This window comes from Brienomyrus brachyistius, chromosome 18 (assembly GCF_023856365.1).
Source record: "Brienomyrus brachyistius isolate T26 chromosome 18, BBRACH_0.4, whole genome shotgun sequence".
NCBI classification, from domain to species: domain Eukaryota; kingdom Metazoa; phylum Chordata; class Actinopteri; order Osteoglossiformes; family Mormyridae; genus Brienomyrus; species Brienomyrus brachyistius.
The window spans coordinates 16212773-16228905 of NC_064550.1; the positions used below are offsets into that span (position 1 = coordinate 16212773).

The window sequence follows — 16133 nt, forward strand, 5'->3', positions numbered from 1 at the left end:
GCCCCCCCATGAAAGTCTCATGCCTGTTCCTCAGGTATGTTGTGGCGCCAACACTGCAGGGGTGTCAGTCTTATTAGAGTTACAACCAAAATTTGCCAGGGAAATTACAGTGCGTTCCGGGGGGGTATTTGCAGTTATGCTAATTACAACTGAAACGCTTACAACTTCCTCTTCCTGCAATCCAAGACAGGGCCTTAGCCGCTATTAAGTGCAATTTAAGTAGTTAATCACCACAGTTATTCACTAAATACTGATGCATAAAGAAAACATGAAAATAGGCAAGATCTGGAATCTGCAGCCGCCATTTCTCAGCAGACTTATGTTAGCGAATGTCTGAGGCTTGTTGGCACATAATTTGTACAGTTTCACAGACTCAGCATTTGCAGAGATTTACGGTAGCTACCTTTCACAGCTCGGCTCTCCCGCTGCGATCAAAACCACGCTGTGGTTTCTTTATGTCTGCCAGCAGTTCATTCTGTCCATTCTGAGTATCCCCAGACACCCTTTTCCCTTTTTCAGCATGGTAAGTCTGATGGGGGGGGCAGCATGGTGGTGCAGTGGTTAGCACTGTTGCCTCACACCTCTGGGACCCAGGTTCGAGTCTCCGCCTGGGTCACATGTGTGTGGAGTTTGCATGTTCTCCCCATGTTGTCGTGGGGTTTCCTCCAGGTACTCCGGTTTCCCCCCACATGCTGAGGCTAACTGGAGTTGCTAAAGTGCCCGTAGGTGTGTGTGTGAGAGTGACTGGTGTGTGAGTGTGCCCTGCGATGGGCTGGCCCCCCCATCCTGGGTTGTTCCCTGTCTCGTGCCCATTGCTTCCGGGATAGGCTCCGGAACCCTCGCGACCCAGTAGGATAAGCGGTTTGGAAAATGGATGGATGGATGGAGTCTGATAGTGCCGCGGAATATTATATCCTTTCATCCCTCTGATGCTCCTCCTCCCAAAGTGGAAATACTAAGAATGGCGGGATTTTTCAAATCAATGTGTCCTATTGTAATATCATCCTGTGGGCTGGATTGGAACCTTCATCGGTATTTTTCATGCAGGCCTCAAGAAATCAGACAGGGGGCCTCGGGTTTGACACCTATGCAGTCGACAATGTAGGCGTAGAACCACATGCGCTATCGCTTACTTGCAGAAAAAGGCTTGAAACATTCGAACATCACTATTGGCCCCATGGATTTTGTACTCTCCTGGTGACTGGAGGGCTGTGGAAACATGATGCGTCTGGTTTAATAACTTATTAAAGCAAATGCCACCATCTGTGGACTCAAGAGTTTATGGGTTATAAGAAGGGTGGGTTTTAATCCTCCTGGAAAAGAATAAATCACAGTCTTAATATTATGTGATGAAATTTTACACCCAACTGTACCAGTGTCTGCATGTAAATTTAGTAGATAAATATGGCAGGGAGATTTTGCTTATTTAGGGTAAGGATCCTCCTAAGAAGTGATTTAAATCCTGACATAGCAATTATGGCATCACAGATGATGCCGCATCATTCGTCAGTCTGTAGACCCTGAAGCATGTGCAGACATCGGCACTGTGGCTTTGCGTTCCTCTCTGCTCAGGAGTGGTTCCTGGGAAAGGCCCTTCGTGACGAGGAGGCCACCATCACCCACCACTACGCCTTTGCTGACGACCCGTCCGCCTTCAGCTACCCAGACTTCTCGGCAGCCTGGGCCCTGAGCACGCCGCTCATCCTCAGGTCAGAACGCTCTCGTCCTGCCGGCGGGAGAGCGGCGGGCGTCGGCTTGCATTCTGTGTTACGTGTGCAGTTAAGCTCTGATGGCCTAACCGGTTTAATTCCAGGCTTGCCAGCAAGGTGAAAGATGAACCACTAAAATCAGATTTCACCATCGACCTAAAGCACGAGGTGAGGCACCGGGACTGACACTTCGTATCGGGGCTTCTGGGGTTTTGCGAGTGTAGGGCGTGAAACGTTCAAAATCTGCCGGAAATGATTGGAAGTGACTTTTAAAAACGACAAAAAAGTGCAACCACTTAACGTAGCATTGTGGTTTTTATACGCAATGTTTGATAAACCATCTGGTTGTGTACCATAGTGTAGTATGCTATAGTATACCATAGTGTAGTATACCATAGTGTAGTATGCTATAGTATACCATAGTGTAGTATGCTATAGTATATGATAGTGTAGTATGCTATAGTATACCATAGTGTAGTATACCATAGAGTAGGTGTTTGCCAACTGCCACAAACTACTGTTGAGTTTTGGTCGTGTTCACCAGAAAGCAGGATTTGCAGATCCCATAAAATTGATCAACTTTCCCAAATTGAGTCTCTGTTTACTGGAAGCCAGTGACTGTTTACTAATCCATCTGTATCAGAGCCAGATATGACGTGGTCCTTTACAAAGGGCTGTGCAATAGGCTGGCTTAGGATTCGATGTTGTGAGGTGGTTGATGTTCTGGGGGCCCCTATGACAGTTTCGATGGGTTTTTTTTGGCTGAGGTTCAGACAGGTCTTGAGGACAACAGTCTGAGCCCTTATAAGGTGCTGAAGACAGCAACTCAATGAATGAATGTTTCTTATTCTAATACACATTTGGAGACAGATCACAGATCATTTAGCAATAATCTGTCTTAAGTTCATGTACTGCATGCTGGCTCCAGCACACTCTGAAAACCTAATCATTTGTGTGTGTACTGTTGCGATACACAAAATGTAAAGTACCAGTCACAAGTTTGGTCACACCTACCTGTAGAAAGGTTTATTTTACTATTCTCCACAGTTTAAAATAAGGACAGTGGCCTCCTGGGATGCTTTCTCGGCTGTCCTGAAGGAGCTCCCACATATGCTGAGCTCTCATTGGCCGCTTTTTGGGACTTTATGACTATATGATGCGCTACAAAGCTGACTTGGGGGTGTAACTTGCCTTTCAATGTGTATAGAAAGCAGACAGGTGGCAATGTGTGAAGGTCTGGGTAATCTTGCATAGACTTCCCCTGATGGTTGTCAGATGTGCTTTTTCCTAGTCTACCATCTGTATCACTCTACTTTTTTCCTTTAGATTGCACTCTACATTTGGGCAGATGGCCAGGGGCCTAGTCTGTCCACCGTCACAGAGCTCTGCACAGATTTGGAGGGTTCCAGTCAAGCCAGGGACTGTGCCACCACCCTCCCCGAGCACATACCTCAATGCGTAGGTGCCGTTCCGGTCTACTACCCTGTTAACCGCTGTTGCTGTATCACAGGCAGACGATGAAAGACGCCTCACGGGAGGTGGGAGACAAAAAGGTTTAATGCTGTGAACCGTAGCTGCTGCAAAAAGCAGCAGGCGAGGGTCGAAACTGGAATGGACAAAGGTACAAAAATCGCTAAAAAAACGGCAGTGGTCAAAAACAAGCAGGCAAGGAATCAGGCAAAAGGGCCAGACAGAATGGTAAACAGGAATGTGAAGGCAAAGCCAAGGTTAAAACAAACAAGGCAGGATGAGAATCTCACAAGGAAGGGCTGGGTAGAAAACAACTAAAGAGACCCAGGGAACAAGACATATATGGACACAATGAAAGAATCAAGGTAAGCAAAGGAACAGAAACAGGTGGGTAAAAATGGAAAGGGAACAGAAAGTGGACGAAAGGGATTCTGGGAACTGGAGTCTGCTGTACACAGACCGCGACAGGATGAGCTAGTCTCACACATCACAAATTTACATTTGGACTTTGTAAGCAGAGTGTCATATTCTGGAGGCACAAGGAGCAGGGGGTCTCTTGTTGTCCTGTCCTACAGAGGGTTATGCAGTAATTGAGACTTTGAGGAATTGCAGACTTGCCACCTCTACCAGAAGTCCTAGGAGTCTCCCGCAAATTAACAGCAGCTCCCTGACACCCGCAAATGGTGCACAGTGTCCCGGAAATCTGTTGTTCCGGTGTTCAGCAGTGGTAAGATTAGCTGCTGAGGAGTTTTATGCCTGCAACCTTGTTTCAAATTTTACCAGCACTCTCTAACCCTGTTCAGCAAGACCCGCCCCACCATAGTCAGTAATATATATATGGTATTACCATAACTTAAGCCAAGCATTGGCCAGCACTCCTGCCCTCCCGGATGCACCTCATCTGTCTCCCTGAAATCAATATCCCTAAGGTTGGATGTCTGGAATTGCGACCTGGAAGTTTGCAGGTCTAGATCCAAGATGGTGGCAGAAGAGTTAACTGAAATTACTGCGATGAATACCCAGCTGTCCAGGTTGATGCATTCCAGAGTCAGAATGTCTTTAGCAGAACGGATGCATTGTTTTTTCTGCTCTGTGGCAGGGAGATAAAAGGTCTCGCTTTCACCATTATTGCCATTTGGTTTTTGTTTTTTTCCCTGGGCTCTGTCCAGCGATGCTGCACGGCTGATGACAACGTCCATGAATACAAGTCCTGCTGGGCCTATTGGTTGCAGCTAATAAAGTTTTATAGGCCTCAGAGCTCCAGGCTCCAGATCAGCAGGTTCACTTCAGTGTGTCAATGCTACATTGTTCCCTTGTCGTGCTTCCAACAGAAACCTTTTCAGAAATGAATCAGGTGGTGAGATCGTTTTGCGAAACCTGAACCCAAGTTACCTGGGTTCAGTGTGTTTTCCATTCTAGGAAAACCTGCCACAAATTGCTCAACATTTTGTTATTCCTTAAAGTTCATAGATTATTAAAAGAGGGGGGAGGGGTTAGAAGACCACAAAAAAGAAAAATTCCCGTGGGATGTAACTTAGTGACCCAAAATCCCCTGGAACGCCATAACCTGTACTGTGTATCTTAAGATAGATAAAACATGTCTACAATCTAGATTGAAAGGACATCCTTACATTAGCTGACAGGCTGCTCTATAAGCTAAGAGCCTAAAGTCTATAACTGCTGCCAGTATGATTTCTACCTCTAATTTATGCAGGGAGTTTCAAGAAGGCCTTCATTCTGCCATCCGAGAGCCCAATTTGGTTTATATGCCATCCGAAAACTCGATTTGGATTACATGCCATCCAAGAACCTGATTTGGGCCATATGCCATCCGAGAACCTGATTTGGGTTATATGCCACCTGAGAACTTGATTTGGGTTATATGCCACCTGAGAGCCTGATTTGGGTTATATGCTATCTGAGAACCCGATTTGGGTTATATGCCATCTGAGAGCCTGATTTGGGTTATATGCCGTCTGAGAACCCGATTTGGGTTATATGCCATCTGAGAACCCAATTTGGGTTATATGCCATCTGAGAACCCGATTTGGGTTATATGCCACCCGAGAACCCGATTTGGGTTATATGCCATCTTGAGAACCTGATTTGGGTTATATGCCATCTGAGAACCCGATTTGGGTTATGTGCCATCTTGAGAACCTGTTTTGGGTTATATGCCATCCGAGAACCCGATTTGGGTTATATGCCATCTGAGAACCCGATTTGGGTTATATGCTATCTTGAGAACCTGATTTGGGTTATATGCCATCTGAGAGCCCGATTTGGGTTATATGCCATCCGAGAACCCGATTTGGGTTATATGCCATCCGAGAACCTGATTTGGGTTATATGCCATCTTGAGAACCTGATTTGGGTTATATGCCATCCGAGAACCCGATTTGGGTTATATGCCATCTTGAGAACCTGATTTGGGTTATATGCCATCTGAGAACCTGATTTGGGTTATATGCCATCCAAGAGCCCTAATCTGCTTAAATAGTCCAGCTGTGTGCTGACTTTTCAGTGCATCATATGACATGTTCCAGTTTGCAAATCTGCAATATGACCATACCTCATCAGAACTATTGTCCCATGGCAGAGGTCTCGCCTGGAGGCTCGTTGTTCCTGACTCAACATCTCTGTCCACAGGGTGACCCAGTGAGGAAGGAGGAGATTTTCGTGGCTGTTAAAACGTGCCAGAAGTTTCATAAGGAGAGAAGTAAGCTTCCGGTTAACTAAATCGCATTCATTTTGTGACCGTGATCCTGATGCATCCCTCTTCACCCTGGCTGTTCATACTTGGGGCTTATGGTGGATAATTAACTGTCAATCAAGTGAACCATTCACACTTCTCTGATTGCTATGTGCCTTCAAATTGCACTTCTGAATAAGTGCCCTGCAACTGGTCGATTTGTTACACTTGTTCACATCCAAGAACTTTCTCCAGATCTCCATGACAGCACATTAAAAAGTTAGAAGTTGGGGATTTCCATCCATCCATCCATCCATCCATCCATTTTCCAAACCGCTTATCCTACTGGGTCGCGGGGGGTCTGGAGCCTATCCCGGGAGCAATGGGCATGAGGCAGGGAACAACCCAGGATGGGACGCCAGCCCATCGCAGGAAGTTGGGGATTTTTGATATATAATTTAGTACCATGCTATATATTGCCAGTTTGTCACCTGTGTTGTGACTTTGTACAGTGCATGTTTAAATTTCATTACATTTAACCGCTATATTAGCATGCTTTATTTCTGAAATTTAAATAACATATCATCCTGCTATTGAAAGCTATTAGCGATCACTTTAACACCCGTTTGGTCAGATCCCTCGGATTGTTAGCGATCACTTTAACACCCATGTGGTCAGATCCCTCGGATTGGCAGGTCTTTATCCTCAGCTACTCATAGAAAAAAAAAAATCACTTTTGCCAGCCACTTTAGAATAGTTCTCTGGCTGCATAAATAAACAGTGTGAGCTTTTTATACATTTTCAAAATAGCTCACTCACTGGATGGCCCCTCTTCAGGGACACTCTTGGTTAATAGTATGAACATCACTTATTGTGGGGGGGCACTTAGAATCCCAAAATCGTTCAGCCAAAAGCTGGTGCTCCGGCCCCCACAGCCCCCCCCCCCCCCCCCCCCAAACATGTACCTGTACAGAGGCGAACCTTTTTAAAAGTGGAGGAATGGAGGAAGGTGAGGACATTACATCAAGTTTTAATGTACAATGGTGTTACACCATAACATACACAATTCATCAGCATGTCCTGCTATTAAGTATTAATCCCACAAAAAGGTGGAGGGGGTATTTACATGAAAGTAGGGGTGTCATAGTACCCCCATGCCCCTCCTCCTTGCAATTGCATGTCCTTTAAAGTTTTCCCTTTCCTAATAAATACTATATTTATATTGTTTGCCCCTTGCTAATGAAAATGTTCTTAAATTAAACTGGATCATTTGTCATTTCTGATAAGCAGCTGCCTCTGAGGGTGAATAAAATATAGGCATTAGAGCTGATCTTTGAGATCAGAATATGGATGCTGAAGTGTCAGTCTAGCCTTAAGTGCTTCCCTCTTCTCTTCCTTTGAGCCTAAACAGACTGAACAGCTTACCCACATGCCTTTATCAGCAGTGATACAGCTGCTTTGCGTGTCGCTGTGAATCCTCGGGGATCCTCGAATGTGTCCCAGAGCCAGGCAGATACGTCACCTCATCTCAGCTCTCTGGTTTAATTAGGGGCGTACTCCCACTTGGCCCAGTTTCCATGTACCATGCCCGAGGATAATTGCCCCCCGCCCCACCCCCCAGCCTCCACTACCTTGACTGCATCACATTGCGCTTAATCTTCTGGGCCCAAGCACACTTCCGTCATCAGTGTTCGAGTTTTTGGCTCATTGTATCAGAGCGAAAAAAATGATTGGTTCTGGGAGCTAACCAATCAAATTGTAGAGGAGGTGGTCCAAGCAACTATTTTCACAATACATACAATAATTACGTATTTATATGGAAACTTGTCCTTCCATCCAACAGGCTAGGCACAGTGGGGGGGCTTAAGATCACCTACGCCCCCTCGTACCTTGGTGCTGGGTCTGTGACCATGCGTTCACACAACCCCTAACGTAAATAAAGCAAACCCATCGGCGTATGGGATACGCACGGACTTTGACTTAATTATCAACCTTTTCAGACAAACATCACGGTCTAGTTATGTTCATACAAAGTATGTGCAGGCAGGTCATGCTAATTACAGAAGAATCGTTCCAAAGATATTTAAGGTCTATACCCCAGGAAAATATATATCACTATCACTAAATATATGCTTTTCAAGACAGCTAATGCGTCTGGTACAATTCCTTTTTGGCACCCGTGTCATATCACACATTTCTTGCTGCAGCCTGTTAAATACAACCGTAAAAGTGTGTTACCTATTTCTGATAGCCGACCTCATCCAGGGGTGATGGAGCTGCACTGTCAGTGACACCTGGAGAGATTCCTGTTAGGGACGTTTTGCCTGTGATAGCATCTGTCTTTGCATTCCGAGGTGACAGTTGCAGCTGGCAGTTGCACCAGCCTCCTGTGTCATGGCCGTGGGATCTGTGGGCTGTGACCCAGTTTGGGGTCATTTTCACATCGTATCACTTCTTCCTCACCTCTGCCGCTCTTCTCCTCACAGGTGACAGAGCATTAGCTGCACGTGTCACCTGTTCCCGTGCCTTAGTCCTTCTCTTTCTTTGACAGGCCTCTTGTAAAGTTGCCAAACAGACCACTGGAAAAAGTTTCCTATTTGCTTTTATTTTTGAATACGTCCAGCAAAAAATTTCACCTCATTCTCAGTTTTTTCCACCGCTTTGTGTTTTGTTTTTTGTTGTTTTTAGTGACAAAATACAGCGACCAAATCACAATACGAGCGTATAGTGCGAAATATGGCACAAAGAGCAATAATGATGTAGAAGCACATGTCTCTTCACAGTTTGCGTTTCTGCAACATTCTCCTGTTGTGCAGGTTGACGTGTGTTATGTTGGATGCCCATATATGGTTCGGTGTTTATATTAGTCTCTCCACGCACACAGTTGCATTTAGAACGTGCGCAGTTTATCAATGTTCACTTCGTAAGGCTGTTCTGCACACAAGTGATAAATGTGTATTTACCTGTGCGTTTGGTACGGACAGTTTTAGGGATTGTTCTACACGCACTTTGATAAATAAGAACCCTGGTTTGTATTCAGAGAGCCATCTGGAAAATCGACTGACAAGCAAGTAATTGCTGTGATTTCCATAATCACACACAGCAGTTTGCTTGCATGAGGACAGGGATACACAGAGCAGTAGTAGTTATATTCTTAAAACAAAAAATTAAAGATGAGCTGAATAGTATTTTATAACACAGCGGTTCTCGACCTTTTTTGCACCGCGACCCAATTTTTACCATGCCACCTCAGTCATGACCCTGTATCAAGTACAGGTTTAAATTAACGATGTAATCAAGCATGCAGTGCGCACTGTAATTTGTGCCAATCAACACCTATCACACAAATCTGATTGGATGTGCCAGTGAATTTTAAATAGAGCATCTGTGGTTTGACTTCATGGATTGGTTCACTGGTTTTGCACTAACCATTTGCAGACCAAAGATGTGTTTATATAGGTTAATTCTAGGACTGGGGCTAGGAAATATGATTGTGGGTCAGTATAGGAGCTTGCTGGCTTTAAAATGCTTACATTTCAGTCACGCAAGCTCTGCTCGTGACCCTTCCAGAACCTGCTGCGACCCAACTTTGCGTCGCCACCTATGGGTTGAGAATCGCACATGTTGAGAATAACACATATGTACACAATCTGATCAAAAGTATGTGGATGCCCCTATTAATTAGAGTGCCTAATTAAGCCACGGCATTTGCTGACACAGGTGTATCTTTAAGCACACAGTCACACAATCTCCTGCAACAAAAATTAGCAGCAGAATGAGTGGCTGTACAGGATTAGTTACTGATTTTCCACTTGGCACCATCATAGGGCGCCATCATTCGAATAAGTCAGTTTGACCACATTTCTGCCCTGTTAGCCCTGTTGTCCTGGTCAGTCGCAAATGACGTGGTTGTCAAGGTCAAAACATCTGGGGGCAAGTTCAGTTGCGAAGTGGTCAAACACACAAGCTCACAGAAATGGACTTGATCCCCCAACATCAACAAATCCCCCCCAGCAACATTCCAACATGCCTTCCAAGAAGAGAAAAGGCTCCCATAGCAACAATGGGCCAGCCAACTTCATATTAGTACCTGGTTCCGGATTGAGATATTGGTTATAATGTAAACATTGTGTACTTTGAACTACTGTTCTGTTTACTGTTCTGTTCTGTTTTGGAACTTTGGGTCAAATTAAAAAGATGAGCTATTACAATTCACTCAGACAGTGATTTTGTGTTTAGGGTACAAACCCATATTTCTCTTGGCCATGAGGTATGACTGCCAAGTCCTTTAGATGGTTTGTGCTCTTCTCATCACCCACTCACACGTGAAAAAGATTACGAGGTGAACCCAGGACAGTAACTCTGAAGGCCGCATTAGTGGCTTACTCTGTCGTCTCCGCGGTTCCCCTCGCGTTCCAGCTTCTTAATAATTTTGTCTTGCTGTAGATGAGCAGCCAGTATTTGACAACATCAACCATATTTATAGATTTAATGTAGCTGTTGATTGAAGGACATTAGTAGTTAATTTTTGAACCATCAAGCATCACTCACATCCTCAGAGCTGAGGACACCATGCCCTTCTTTGCTTCATTATTTAGGCTGTTTCATTCTCATTTGAGCTGCAGATCTGTGGTTTTCAGAATCACCCAGGTAACAGCACACAATGTTCCATAAGAGTCCAGGGATGCCAGGGACCTAACTGAAGCGTTTTTCCGATGTTCTCGGTGTGTTCCTGGTTATCCAGGCATTTGCGGTCGGCCTGGTATTAACTCTGCAGTGGGCTGTGAGCATTTTCCTCTCTTCTTGGGCCCAGTCTCAATGGTGAAGAAGACATGGGAGAAGGATGCAGCCTTGCTGGAGTACTACAGCAATTACGCAGACCCCGACATACCCACCATCGACCTCGGCGTCCCAAACACAGAGAGAGGTGAGTGGGGGCAGCAGCTTGCAGGCGACGTGAAAGCCGCCCGCTCCACAGCTTCTTAAGATGGCCGCATGCTTCAGATGACGTCTGGACAGGACGGCATTGAACACCTTGCCGAGAACAATCTGTTGCATACTCACGATGTCGCCATCTGGGTCATTGTCGCGCCACAACCCTGGAGGACGCAGAATGTTTTTGATGCAATAAAGCCACATGCAGAGCGCAAATAAAGACATTGTGTCAAATGCGACAGTCATTTTAATAAAGGCAATAACAGTCAGTCTTGGTCCAATACAGACAGGAAAGCTAACAATTTACACAACAATCACCGTTACACATACATTCCACAGCAAACATTACACGGTTACAACATCTACAGTTAACTTAAATACGCATGGTTGGCTCCCCAACCGGAGTTATTCCCTACCCGGCAACCATAGCCTTCGGGACAGGCTGCGGAATCCCTCGCAACCCTGCATAGGACAAGCAGTTACAGAAAATGGATTGGTGTGTAAATACACAGATATTAATTTATACTATTTACCGATATGAATGCTGCGGTGTATAGCAGGCTGGTAAGTGCGTAAACAGTCCTGCTGACCAACCCTGTGGCGTCACGTTATGGCAGCGATTCGCGGACAGTGGGTGGGATCAGAAAACAGGAAAGGTTTGTCTTGCGGATCCTACGCAGGTGGTGTGCCGAAACCGTGACCGGCGCAGCCATCGCCACCACGCGATGCTGTATTGCTAAAACAATTGTCAATACCATCGATTTCTTTTGACATGTGCGGCCACCTTTTGAGCATCGCCACGTCCAAAAGACAACCTGCAGAAGGCAGCGTGGAGCCGAGCGCGACACCGCTTCAAGAATTCCCTCCCTGGCGTTGTCAGCAGTGGAAATGGCCTTGTCCTAGCTGGAGTCATCTGTGGAATGTTAGAATTGTTTTATGATCAGAAGCTCGGCAGACCTGATCGACCCTGTTGACAAAGGGCCTCGCTGGGATCGCTGTCTCGCAGTGTTTCCTCAGTCCTCTGCGCTGTTCACAGGCCAGTGAGGGAGGGTTAGGGTCATCATTCACCCCTGCTGGAAACTGTTTTGTCATGCCACCTGTGCTCTGTCCTCCATAAACTCTTCTAGTAAAAATTAGTCCCTAGATTCAGAATGGTTTGAGTCTGGCAATACGTCCGTGATGACTGCTCTGATGGGGCAGTTTGTCTGTGAGGTGGGACCATCAGCACCCACAGCAGGGGGAATTTTCATCTTCTTCCCACTACTCCTGAACGTTTTGTTCTATCTGTCTTCTATCTATCTCACAGACATATTTCCAAACTTACTTGTCCCAGCTGTTTTTCCTTTCACTTCTCTATTGGATGTACCTCAGTCTTTTTTAATATCACTCTTTTAATTGGCTTTGACCTCTTGATGAGTTTCCATTGGACTGATATCCAGTATGCACAATGCTTGGTTTAGTCCGAGGAATTGCAAAAACAAGTTTAACAGATGTGAGTGTTGCATTTTTTTTTATCGATGTCACGACCCATGTGACGAAGGACTCATGGACAGGCGTGGTAGGGAAGGAAAAAGGAGATTTATTGAGCTCAATAAACAAAGGCTGGAAGTAAACAGGATTACGAGGGTTAAAAATGGGAGAACTGGAATAAGGTAGGGCATGGGCAACAAGAAGGTACGACGTCAATGACTGGACTGGGGAACAGGACTGGGATACAGGTGTATATGGAACAAACGAGGGAGCTAACGAGAGGCAGCTTGGAGTGATTAACATGAGGGTTACGGATGAGAGGTAAGATAAGTAACTGGTGTGGCTTGTTAGGGTCACTCTAGGGAGGAGACTGGAGGGTCAGGTGGACATGGTGGGCTGGATGGAACAATTGTATGCAGTTTTTCTTATAGTCTATTAAATGACCTTTGAAGATGTGTTACATTATGAAGATGCAGATTATATTTAGTGAGGTCATTTCAGTGGATTCTGGTGTCCATCCCGCAACGCAAGATCAGCTACCTGGCTTCCTTACTCTTGTGCCCTTATTGAAGAGCTGAAGTGCCAATGGTGTTTGCACTGGTTCTGCGGCAGCCTGGCGCACGAGGACAACATTTTAGACCAAGGTATACAGGAATCTCACTGAGGTGTGTACTTTTTTGGGGATTCATGCTTCATGATGCATCTCTCTTCTTCTAGGGCATTGTGGGAAAACCTTCGCCATCCTGCAGCGGTTCTTGAGTGACGCCGTACCGAAGGCTGACTGGCTGCTGATTGTGGATGATGACACATTGATTAGGTGTGGCCTGCTTGGGGCAAGTGGGCAGTGTCTTTTAACTTCGGAGGGATGAAATATGAGCACGTCCTCTCAGAATTAAGCAACAGGTCCCGTGCATCAACTAACCATTTACTTTGGGATGTAAATTCATGTATTGATATTCTACATTCATTGTCAGCAAAGCTGATAATTACAGAGTGCACAGTATAAAGAGAAGTACAGCGATATATAATCCCAAGATGCTTGCTCACGGTAGGACATGGATGAGCTTGGCTTTTAGCAACCAATTTGTGTGTTGCTTAAAACACAAACAGGTTTCATAGGAGCAGCAAATTGCTGTTTGAGTGGGGTGGCCATTGAAGTACGTGTTGATTGGGAGTAGGGTTAGGGTTAGGGTTAGGGGTTGAGAGTCTTGACCAGGGGAGCAATTTGGGGAGGGGATTTGTCGGGCTTCTCTTTGATGAAGGGACGTGATGGAAAGGCTCAGACCTTTGCTCAGGCTCTCTGGTACCCTCCTTGACAGTCTCCCAAGATTGCGGACCCTCCTACGGTGCTATGACCCCCGCGAGCCGCTGTGTTTGGGGGAGCGCTATGGCTATGGACTGGGCCGGGGTGGCTACAGCTATATCACCGGAGGAGGGGGGTAAGACTGTGCCACAGGCTAACCTTTTAGGGATGGGTGAAGGGCAAAGCAGGCAAGTCAACGAAAAGCAACAAAAGCAGTATATGTATAGTGAGGGTCTTCAGCCGGCTGCGACCTGTCCCAGTGAATGCTGCAACCCTGCTCACAAGATCAGTGATTGAACTTGTACAGATTCTGAAATCGAAACTGTGAATAGAATCTGAAACAAAAAGAAACTGTCTAAGTAGCACATCTGCAAAATCTGAAAATGAGGACAGCAGGTCAGGAAACCACAACTTTTTGTAAGTAAACATGCAAATGAATCTGAGAGTGGCTCACATCATTACGATGTAGCCACCTAGTAAAGTTACAGGTTGGAACTCCTCCTCTCAGAATTTCTTTGCTCCCTATATGGCATGTAACAGGTAACAAAGTAACAAGTTTGAACCACCCCTAAATTCATTTATGACTACGGGCCTGTCACCTAATATAGCTGCCATATATGACTAACGAAACTGTCCTGGCCAATCACACACACCGGTGCCTCCAGCATGTTCTCCTGCCCTTCTCAGGATGGTGTTCAGTCGCCCGGCAGTGTCCCAGTTGCTGGCCAGCAGCTGCAGATGCTACAGCGACGAGGCTCCAGATGACATGGTGCTGGGCATGTGCCTGAGCTCCCTAAGGATCCCCGTCACGCACAGCCCGCTCTTTCACCAGGTAACGCCCCCCCCCGCCTTCTCTGTGGTGCCGCAAATCTGTCCTGTCACACCAGCAGCTGAGTGTTGGATGAAACAGGCTCCCTGCCATCCCTACCAGATACACTGTGCATATTACTGCCCAGTAACTTTTACCGTTGACATCCTGTTAACTCCCTGGTCCTAGCCGGGCCTGGCCATCAAATTTATTTGAGTGCGGACTCTGAGTCACGTCAACGCTGGGGCCTTTATCCCAAAAACTGGCGCAAGTCTTAGAGGAAGCAAAACTGAAGAGTTCCTATGTGCCGGCTCGTGTACGAATGGCAAATAAAGTACCATTTAATTTTATTTGAAAATTCCCTTCAGGTAGACAAGCAGGCAGGCACGTCCATATATCCATCCATCCATCCATCCATCCATCATTAATTCCCAGTGGGAATTTCAGGACTCTTCATTTTATTCCTCTTCCAGCAGGCCACATCTCATTTCATCGGGCAGCAGGAATTTATTTCTCTCTCTGAGAATGCTTAAAATACATCTTACTGCAGGTTATGCCTGTTTCCACTTTAGGGATGGCTGTTTTTAACTAAGTTCAGGACAATTTCATTGTCCCCACAATGGAAGGAGTTGCCAAATTGTGTGGGTTAAGTTTATATTACATTGTGGGGACCAAATGCCCTCATAATATGATTCAAAACCTGATATTTTTCCAAAACCTGTTTTTTTTTGGCAAGACACAATGTGTGTGTGTGTGTGTGTGTGTGTGTGTGTGTGAGAGAGAGAGAGAGAGAGAGAGAGAGAGAGAGAACTCTGTCTTAAGTTTACTGTATGACTTCACTAATAACCATTCACTGGCCAGGCACTTTTGGTCTGTCCACGCCACCAACTGCAGCAACACTCCTTGTTTAAGGTTTGGCCCACGCGTCTCGTGTGACCTTCCTCCATCCTGTCTTCTGCCCAGGCACGACCCGTGGACTATGCTAGGGACCTCCTGGCTCACCAGGCCTCCATCTCCTTCCACAAGCACTGGAACATTGACCCGGTTGCGGTCTTCCACGAGTGGCTGGTGGACCCAGTTGTGCCACTGGGACATGAAGGAGGGAGAGAGGAACTTTAGTGACCTTGATGCCCTGCAGGAGTCCAACATGGGATGACATCATCGGCCTTTTTTTCCATTTCTTTTAGTGTAAATATAGAACATTTTGTCGCAGCTGCAGCGGAATGATTGTCACACATGGGGCTGTGTCTTGTTGCGCAATTCCTGCAATAAGAATTCCAGTCACAGAGTCCTGAAATTATATGGTGTTTTGAAAGGCTCTTTTGAAAATGGAATGTTTTATATACCAATACACATTTTTCCTTGTATAGTTTCAATTTTGTAATACAACTAAAGTTTCGGAATGTTAAGGCTTTGTCAGGCGGCATCTGTGTTTTTTAATGTATTATATTAACCAGTCCAAATCTGATTTGCTTCATTTGTGGGGACTTCATTGGTTAGTCCACTCTTGCGGTGGTGGGGGCTGGGGGGGTGGGGGGTGGGGGGACTGTGATTAAGCTACATTGGGTACTATGAGTAAAGACATGCAGGAAGTCCAAGAATAAGTGTACAGAGGAAGTGTAACTGTCAAGTGCTCCTTTTAGGACAGAGATAGGCCTTTTATTTCACCTGCAGTGGCTCAGATGTCAGAGGTCAGGAATGCCAAAAGGAAAGCACTGGGTCTGATTGCCTGTGTGTTGATACTTG

General features: G+C 45.8%; 1 protein-coding gene across 2 annotated transcripts in view; it reads left to right on the forward strand.

Annotated features, from left to right (window-relative positions):
* b3glctb (beta 3-glucosyltransferase b) overlaps positions 1 to 15850 on the forward strand; it is a 36873-nt gene extending 21023 nt beyond the window's left edge. For both annotated transcript variants that reach the window (XM_048982787.1, XM_048982788.1), the window contains exons 7-15: positions 1573 to 1709; positions 1814 to 1877; positions 3036 to 3167; positions 5829 to 5898; positions 10685 to 10798; positions 12994 to 13093; positions 13596 to 13715; positions 14267 to 14411; positions 15351 to 15850. In XM_048982787.1, coding sequence (XP_048838744.1) covers positions 1573 to 1709; positions 1814 to 1877; positions 3036 to 3167; positions 5829 to 5898; positions 10685 to 10798; positions 12994 to 13093; positions 13596 to 13715; positions 14267 to 14411; positions 15351 to 15506 — 1038 coding nt within the window. In that variant the 3' untranslated portion in view covers positions 15507 to 15850. The remainder of the gene's footprint in view (positions 1 to 1572; positions 1710 to 1813; positions 1878 to 3035; positions 3168 to 5828; positions 5899 to 10684; positions 10799 to 12993; positions 13094 to 13595; positions 13716 to 14266; positions 14412 to 15350) is intronic.
* The last annotated feature ends 283 nt before the right edge of the window (positions 15851 to 16133 follow it).